Source organism: Cyprinus carpio, chromosome B14 (genome assembly GCF_018340385.1).
Source record: "Cyprinus carpio isolate SPL01 chromosome B14, ASM1834038v1, whole genome shotgun sequence".
NCBI lineage: Eukaryota > Metazoa > Chordata > Actinopteri > Cypriniformes > Cyprinidae > Cyprinus > Cyprinus carpio.
Window position 1 is genome coordinate 7,875,083 of NC_056610.1, and position 9,229 is coordinate 7,884,311.

Consider the following 9,229-nt stretch of genomic DNA (forward strand, 5'->3'; position numbering starts at 1 on the left):
ATAAATAGAACAACTTGCAGATTCAGCGTTGAATGTTTGAGCTTGACTGAAAGACTTAAATTGCAGGGTTAAATAGTCACAATTTTCTGAGTCAGTTCTCTATTTTTGTAAAAGGGAAAAAAACAGTTTGCAATAGTGACTAGTTTGCATTGAACATGGGATGGGTGTTGTCTGACTGATTCTGAGCAAAAGAATCAACTCCAAAAGAGTCAGAAACACACCATTTTGAGTTTGTAAACATTATCTTAAACCATAATGCAGCATTCAACTTTTTAACTATATGATTTCAGAAGACAGGCGCAACCAAAAAATCTAGTTAAACTAAACATCTTTTTTCTTTAGAGTATGAAAGTGTCTCAATCTAAAGTGATAAATCAGTTAGAGGGCTTGAATCATCACTAATTCATTGACTGCAGCTAACAAACCACATGCTGATGGTTTTGTGTTGTTTTAAAGAGTCAAGCAGATCTCAGAGCTTCACTGAGTTTCTTACCTGTTTTCTTCTTTTCACTCTTGTTCTCATGAGAGATATCAGCGTATATGACTTCCGTACTGGCAGCAGTGGCTGATGGGAAAATACTGACATGAGCAACAGATAGAATACAACCCTAATATTTAAGTCATGAACGTATTGGCTTCAAAAATCCTCAGACCATGTTGGCTAAAACTTTTTTCCCCACATATCGAACTCTCTGCGTGTAACATATCAAGAAAAAAAAAAGTGAAGACAGAATACAGGAAGTGAGATCATTTTTGCCAAAATATGAGTAAATTCTGAGTAAACTGCACATGCACATAAAAGGTACCTTCCCAAATGACTTTTAGCTAGACTTCATAGTTAATTAATTAGTCATGTGTAAACAAGGCTTTAATGTATGCCTATTTATAATTGGCCATTTATTTTCATATATAACTAATTGGTTACTAATGTAACTGATTTTGTGATTATATATATTATTATTATATTTTTGTAATTACATATTAACAGTGTTATCAAAATGCAGTGTCAAATAAACACTAAACATCTGGGTATTTTACGCACATTTCCCATGTTGCTGTAATTTTTTTCAAACCAACTAACATTGTGAACATACAAAGACTTTGTAAATCAAAACAGCTTTTTGAACAATTCACATAAAATAATAATTCTGGTCATGTAACTTTGATATACATACTGTGATCATGAGTACTTGGCCAAAAAAGTAATGGTCTAAAATCATTATTGAAATGATTTTTTATTATTATTATTTACATGAGGTTTGAAGAACAGTATTGTTTCAAAAAACTTTCTGCCATTTTACAATTGTTTGATTTGTTAAATTTAGGTAATTTTTTTTTTATTCATGAGGTAATGTTTATACATTTGGCCTCTGGTGCAGCTGTCTTTAAACTGTCATAACATTAAACTGTGGTTGAATTGATTTTAAACTGTGTTTTTGTTTTTCTAATTGCTGCTTGCATCAAAAAGTACTACATTTTAACCTTTATCAGTTAGTTTATGGACTACAGATTCGAAATGAACTGACCTGGTGTCGACTTGACCTGTTTTTTTTTGAAAATGTGATATGCGGTGATGAACAGCAGAATCAGGATCAGTGCAACACAGCTCAAAACAATCAGAGAGACATGTAAGCCTATAGAAGAAAGAAATACGAGGTCATTTAAATCAAACTCTAAAACTACTTTCGAAAAGTTCCTTCATACCAACAGCAACAGCAACAGGAATAACAGCTCCATGCAATTAGTAGCAAAGTACATTAGTTCATGAAACATTTAGCTACAGAAGAGCCTGCAGATCTCTCAAAGCCATCATTATTAGGTTTATTTGTAATTTGCCGTTTTCGCTGTTGCCCAATACACACATTGATAAAGGTAATACTACATGAGTAAAATTCATACCAGTTGGTGAATTTTCTGTTGAGGTCACAGATGCAGTAGTTGGTCCTGTAATAAAACATTGTTGCAGAATCACCTGTTTCCTCTCTCAATATAAACTGCTGAATAGATTATAAATTATTTTGAAGAATTAAGTGACCAATTAAGACAATCGATTTGTTTGAACCTCATAAAACCTGTCTAGGACACGCCAATGTCAAATTTCAGTTCAAAATCTGTAATTAGTAATATTTTGCAATCATGTTTCTTTGAATGTTTTTAGGGGCATTAAACCATTTTGCACATATGATGAAAAATAAAAAATGGGTTAAAAAATATTATCACTGAAAATAATTGCAATTACAAAAAAGTAAATTCTACAGTAGTCTCACTGAAAATAATTCTTGTCCTACAAAATAATTGCATTTAAATTTGATTAAATTTTTTGGTAGTCTTCAAATGTTGACTACTGTAGAACATTACAATAAAGAAACTTTAAGGAGTAGAAATGTTTATAATTTTCAAAATGCAAATAAAATGAATGGTTGTAAAATAGCCCTCATTTTCTTCATGCAAAGAATCAATGAAAAAGTAAAGAGTCCTAGAGGAAATAAAACCTTCACAGTCTGTCAAAATACTCATCAGAGATATTGCACTCTGGCATAAGAGGATTTTGTGGTGAAATGTGACTTGGACGTGTTCTTGACAGGTTTTGTGAGATTGGCTCATCTTCATCACTCTTGTTGCTGTCGCTGTGGTTTTTATGAATATGTGGACTTTCATGTATTTAACGCTCACCAGGACAGGGTTTGACACTAACGGTCTTCTGTCCGTGACTGACGTGGTTCTTCACACTGCAGCTGATGTTTCCATCAGTTCCCTCATTCAGATCAAAGCTGGAGTTTCCATCCATCAGTGGACCTCCATTCAGACTCCAGCTGTAGAGGATCTGCTCGCCCTCAGAGGAGCAGGACACCCTCTTCACTCCACTGGAGGAGCAGCTGATGGACACTTCCACTGAGCCAACAGGAGCTGAAGGGAGGGACACGTGACCGTCACACAACTCCTTCTCGACTCAGTATGAGTCAATGTCAAGACATTTCTAAACAAAATGTACTGCTGAGGTGAAAGCTGGACTGAATTAAACATGCAGCGTACAGTAGGTTAGTCATGTGACAACAATTTATCAAATGACTGTTTAAATTGTTTTCATGTAATTTTATTTTTAAAACAGCAGGGAGTGTACAATAATGAGCTGCATGAATAAAAACCTTCACAGAGATACAACTGATTAATTTGAGAGAGTGAGATCTTTGGAGAACATGAGGCTGTGATGAGTCTGAGGAGAGGGTTTCTGTACCTTCAACATTCACTTGAAGATCTGTAGATGTGTCTGAGCCGTCTGAGGGAGTTAAAGTTACTGTGTAACTCCCTGAATCTGCTCTGATCACACGGTTTATTATCAGAGTCCCATTAATGACTGCAACTTCAGGTCTGTTACTATAAAGATCACATTCTTTCTCCCTCATCCTGCCATTCTTTACTCTACAAACTGGATCAGTTGTTTTGTTTTTGTTTATTCTCTTTTGTATCGTCGTGTCATATTTACTAGCGTCCCGCACCATCAGCAGATTGAGTTTGTGTCCCAGAGCTGCGTAACAGATATCAGACTGATTAATCCTGCAGAACCGATCCAGACCTGAAGAACAACACACACACACACACACACACACACACACACAGACCTGAGGAACAACACACACACACACACACACACACATTTGGAATGTGATATGTTTGTTTAAATATATATAGCATTATGATATTAAATAAGAGACTATTGTGTTTCACCTGACAATACAGACAATGCAACACACACTCACAAACACAAACATACACACACACACACACACACACACACACACACACAAACACACTGATCAATGTGTATAAATATCTCTTGCACAAATGACACTTGACACTTGACATTTACAGAATCAAAGTAAAAAAAAAAAAAAATGATATTGATATTTTTTGAATCATATTTTAAAATTTAATGATAAAGATCATATTACTTGACAGATTTATGTGAAAGTTTAGTGTGTAATAAAAATAATTACAATAAAACATTCAATTTAATTTAAAACACTATGTCAAAAGTCCAAAAGCAAATCTAAATGTTGATTTTATTAAAATAAACTATCATGCTTTCACTTTCTACAAACACTTTACACATTTTTAACGTGATATTCTGATAACGCAGAAGATTGTGACTGTGTCCTGCACATTCTGTTTCTGTTAACCTATGACAATTCTCACTTTATTAATAATCTCTCAATATTTCTGATATAATTTTTAATGGACAGATATTCTTTGATGAATCCTTCACATAATACAAAAATATTTTTAAAAAGAATAAATACATTTACACACACTCTCGCATCTTAAAATACTCCAAACTGTTAAGAAGCTCAGAAAACACTATGACTAGATCACTGCAGACTCTTAATGTAATATTACAACAGAAATGTTTCTTATCAGAGGTTCACCTGACTGAACAGCACCATAACAGAGTTTGATGTGAAAGAAACTCACATGCAGCAGTTTGCAGCAGCAGCAGCAGTCCAAAGATTAGCATAATTTCTCTAAAGTCCAGTTTCCAGAAGAGCCCAATCCCAGCTTCAGATCGTGACACGAGTGTCTGGACTTCTGTCCGTCTCTGTTCTGGATTTCAAGAAGCGTCTTCACAGCGAGACTCAGACAGGACTGACACAGGAGGAAATCTCTGACCACTTCACTGAGGAAAGAGGAAGTTTCCTCTGATGGGGGCCGGCAGATGACGTTACATCCAAAACAAGAGCATGAAACTTATGTGAAACAGAGTGAAACTAGAGTGTAAATTTCTTTTATTTTTGAGGGGAAGACAAGATTTTTTTTTTTTTTTTATATTTTTTTTTAGGGGGAAAGTGTGGTGTGGTTTTTTTATGTGTAATTATGTAAATTGCTTGACAGATTCTCCTGCAAATCAAATAAAACAGTATCTTTACTGCACTGATGGAATGCTCTTGACAGTTTTATTGAGAGTAAACCAGAATCTGGGCTACATGTAAGTGTTATGCAGGCTGTTTGTAATATCTTCCTCTCATTGAGTGTGTGATGGGCTGGGTTCCATTCCACCTTTAGACACGCACTCGAGAACTTCCCTGAGCACTTCCCCTCAGGGGAATCCCCGCTGCCATTTTGTGGACGAGGGAAGTTTATATGGACACACCCTCGACCCCTTGATTTTGACCGAGGGAGCGAGTCTGCTTCGTATGCACACTTCAGGCCGCTCCATAGACCACAATTCAACAAGATTATGACGTCATTGCAGATTGCGTTTCATTAATCCCCACCCCAAACAAGTCTATAATATAAAATGATTTTTGTTTTTACTTTTATAACACCTCAGGCATACCTATATACAAACAGAATAGGCTACTGCACCAAACAAACTCATAATGGGAAAATGTAAACAATAAACCAGCTCCATAGCAGATTAAGTGATCAAGGGTTTAGGACGTTCCAGTTCAGCTCATTGCAAGGGTTCTGCCAGTAGTGGACACTCACGCAATGTAATCAATGACGTACATCCGAGTAAACAAGACAGAGGGAAGTTTGCGAGTGAAGGGCATAAGAAAACGGACTGGAACGCAGCCCTGGACTCACTCTTCTGTTTACTGTCGGTGTGTTCCAAATGGGTTATATCGCCCTCTGAAGGGCACTTTGTAGTGAAAACAATCATGGCCGCCATATTGAAGGCTCGTTCCAAACTGTTTCAAACACATTTTACTGGGACAAAGAGAAAATCTGCAAATAATTGCAAATAAACAATATTAAAACAGTAGGCTACTATAAATCTATGATTTAATGATTGACTTTCAAAGACAAACACACTCTCTTTGTTATTAGCGACATCCGCAGGAGGAAACAAGAGTTCTGATTGAACCCATGTCCTAAATAAATTAATTTGTCTAGATTTTTTTTTTCATATGCCATTGTTTTACATCTGTTTAAAATTCACTGATGTGTGCTTTCTATAACTATTTTGACTATTTAACAAAATGAATGAGCTTGAGACTGCAAAAAAAGTTTAATTTCAAAGTTTTATTTTAATTTAACTCAGAAAAATAACAAATACAGCATTGACTCCATTTATAATTCTTAAAGAAGAACATGTTTATCAATATTCTATAATGACACAAAGATCTTATGAAGAAAAATGCACAAATGTGGTTAAACAGGTAAAAAACTGCACATGTAAACAAAAGTTTAAAAACACAGTCAGAAAACACCAGACACCCCAAAACTGAGACACGGATGATGGATCAAGAGCTTTAAACAGATCAAACACAAAACAAGAGACATTGTATTATAAAATAAATCCACCAAAATCAACAGAATAAAGTATAAGAGCAAGGGATGGTGTGTGAAGTGATTTAATTTGTTCAAACACAAAACAATAAACACACAGAATGACTTCACAATCTGCCAGATCTGATTTAGAGAGATAAATATCATGCATGAACAGAAGAGGTTTCAAGTAATGGTATAAAATATTGCTAGTTCATTCAAAGCATAAAGACAAATGAATAATGAGCAACCAAACTGTTTCCAAAACAAACAAAAAAAATCTAATTTAAAAATTTGTTAAAAAAAATCTAATTAAAGAAGACCTAAACCTGTAGAAAACGTCTCCTGGATTATTCTGTAGGATCTCGTGCTGTCGACAGGTGAAAGCTGGATTCATGAGAGAATCTGTGACATTATGAAGTCATTTCTCATAGATGTGATGATCTGCTGCTGGTCCCATGATTCTTCTGCTGTGTGTTCATGTCGTTCTCTAAATCTTCTCATTCTCATAATCTTCCTGACTTTTTCCTAATAGCATCACAATATCATCACCTTCACACTCTTAATATTTGCATGTCAAATCCATAATGGTGATAATAAATGTCTCTCACCTGACGTGTGTCTCATGTAGATGTGAAACCCTCCTAACAAACCCAAAAGAACCATCAGCTGAAAACACCAGACCAGCACAAACACAGACCCTGAAAACAACAATCAGACAGAAATCAGAACCCATCTTTCATGTTTCCAAAAGTATGTTTAGTTAAACTCGAATCACATTCGGATGTCTGTGTGCTGGTCACTGCAGAAGTCAAACTAGAGGTCACAGATGAAGTAGTTGGTCCTGTAATACGGTATTCAGTAATGCGATATAACGATCATGAATATGCACGATATTGTTATGGTGGGTTATTTTTTTTCTACCTAACTGCTGGATTGAGCCCGTCTCCGGTGAAACTTCTCAACAACACAGCTGTTGAGAGCACAGGCTTTTGAAGTCCACAGGAGAGAGCGGTTCTCAGCACCACCGCCGATTTGGTGCACTCTTTCGGGAAATAAAGGTTTGTATACATTTTATTTCATTTATAAAGTCTTTAATGTTGTGAAAATAATAATATTTTATGTAATATCATTTAAAAGCGCTATACAAATAAACTTGAATTTAATTAAATTCAAATTGAATTGAACTTCTGTATTGCTCATTGTGAATGTTAATGCATTAACTAATGTTAACTAATGAAAGCTTGTAAATTTATACCTACTGCTCTTTATAATTTTTTTGCACTTTAATCTGTCTAAAAGTTTTTAACTTTATTCATTTTTGTGTATTGCTTTATTGTATTTTACTTTTGTTATACAAAAAGTTATTAAACCTGTTATACTGTATTATGATAACACTTCTTAGCAACTAAATTTCAATATTGTGATAATACCGTATACCGTGATAAAAGCATTATCAATAAATCGCAATATGAAAATTTGATACCGCATATCCCTAATCAGCACAGAATCACATGCTTTCTCTCTCTGAACCACATCAACACAATTCACCAAAGAGTCCAATTAGGAGAACTGACTGTTTTGCATTATTGGTACTGATGTGTTTTTTTATACGTGGACATTCTTGTATTAACCCTCTCGATGAGAAGCTCATACCAACTGATGAATCCTTTTGTACTGTTGAGTTCACAGATGAAGTAGTTGGTCCTGTAACAAAAAATCATTGCAGAATCACCTGTTTTCTCCTAAATACTGCAGAGTAATTTATAATTAATCATAATTGATCATTTTGAAGTATTACGTGGCCAATTAAGAGAATAGATTTGTTTGAATCTCATGAAACCTGTCCAAGTCACGTCCCGATCACATTTCAGTTCAAAATCTGATTAACTGTAATATTTTGTATTAATGTTTCATTTTATGTTTTTAGGGTGATTAAACCATTTTGCACTCCTAAACCATTTACATCTCAAATATAATTTCTGACATATGACGAAAATTAAAATCAAATGGATTAATGTTTCATTTAATTTTTTTATATTTCAATAATCAAATTGGAAATAATATATGATACATATCTCAATATACTATGTCATGGTTATCCTATAATATGTGGAAAATTATTATATTATAAAATTGTAAAGTGTACTTTACATACTGTCATGGTTGTATTTGTTTTCCATCTTTAAATTATGGCAATTAAAATCGTAATATTATCATCAGAGAAATGTATCAAATGCAGTTGCATAGAATGAAAATAAATGCAATTGCAGCAATAAGAATAAAAAACAATGATCACTGTAAATAATAGCATTTACAAAAAAATCTAGAACATTACAGTAAAGAACATTTAGGAAGCAGGAAGTGCTTTTAATTTTCGTGAAAAAGTAAATGCAAGTAAAATGTATGGGTTGTAAAATAGTCCTAATTTTCTTCATGCAAAATATAATTTCTTTTCATTTTAGGGTAAAATCTTTGTTTGTCTGTTTATAACTTATCAATTGAAAAATAGAAAAAGTAAATAAACAAAACACATATAAATAACAAACAAAGACAAAAAGCTGGTCTAAATTTATTCTCATTTAATTAAAAAAAATTAAGAAAAAAAAAACTCTTAAGAATCGATAAAAATGTAAAACCATCACAGTTCATCAAAGGTCGCAGTGATTTTGCCAAGTAAGACATGTTCCTGGATCAACATAACTGTCAGTGATTTTGCCGGACTTAAACCCAGTCCCTCACCCCTAAAACCTACCGCTAACCCATAATTTCATTCGTAAAATCAGTTGTGAATGATAGCTGTTAACAAGAGTTGTAGAAGCACCTAACCCTGATTCTTAAGCCTAAAACAGCTATTTTCCTGACAAAGTTCTAACCTCACACCACCTGATTTTTTGATTGGTTTGTTTGGATGATTAAAGGGTATGTTAAGTATGTTAATGTTAAATGTCGATTTTGATTT

General features: G+C 34.0%; 1 protein-coding gene and 1 long non-coding RNA gene across 3 annotated transcripts in view; both read right to left on the reverse strand.

Annotated features, from left to right (window-relative positions):
• LOC109109964 overlaps positions 1-4,676 on the reverse strand; it is a 6,260-nt gene extending 1,584 nt beyond the window's left edge. Inside the window, exons 1-6 of one of the 2 annotated variants that reach the window (XM_042737931.1) lie at positions 4,471-4,676; positions 3,236-3,574; positions 2,674-2,907; positions 1,900-1,944; positions 1,527-1,634; positions 494-565 (exon numbers count right to left, since the gene is read on the reverse strand). In XM_042737931.1, coding sequence (XP_042593865.1) covers positions 494-565; positions 1,527-1,634; positions 1,900-1,944; positions 2,674-2,907; positions 3,236-3,574; positions 4,471-4,513 — 841 coding nt within the window. In that variant the 5' untranslated portion in view covers positions 4,514-4,676. The remainder of the gene's footprint in view (positions 1-493; positions 566-1,526; positions 1,635-1,899; positions 1,945-2,673; positions 2,908-3,235; positions 3,575-4,470) is intronic. The other variant, XM_042737932.1, reaches the window with a different exon arrangement.
• Positions 4,677-6,381: 1,705 nt separating this feature from the next.
• Positions 6,382-7,991, reverse strand: LOC122139531. Its single transcript, XR_006156369.1, has 3 exons — positions 7,924-7,991; positions 6,879-6,968; positions 6,382-6,795 (listed from the first exon to the last, which is right to left on the reverse strand). It is a non-coding gene; the product is annotated as an uncharacterized LOC122139531 (long non-coding RNA).
• Between the last annotated feature and the right edge of the window lie 1,238 nt (positions 7,992-9,229).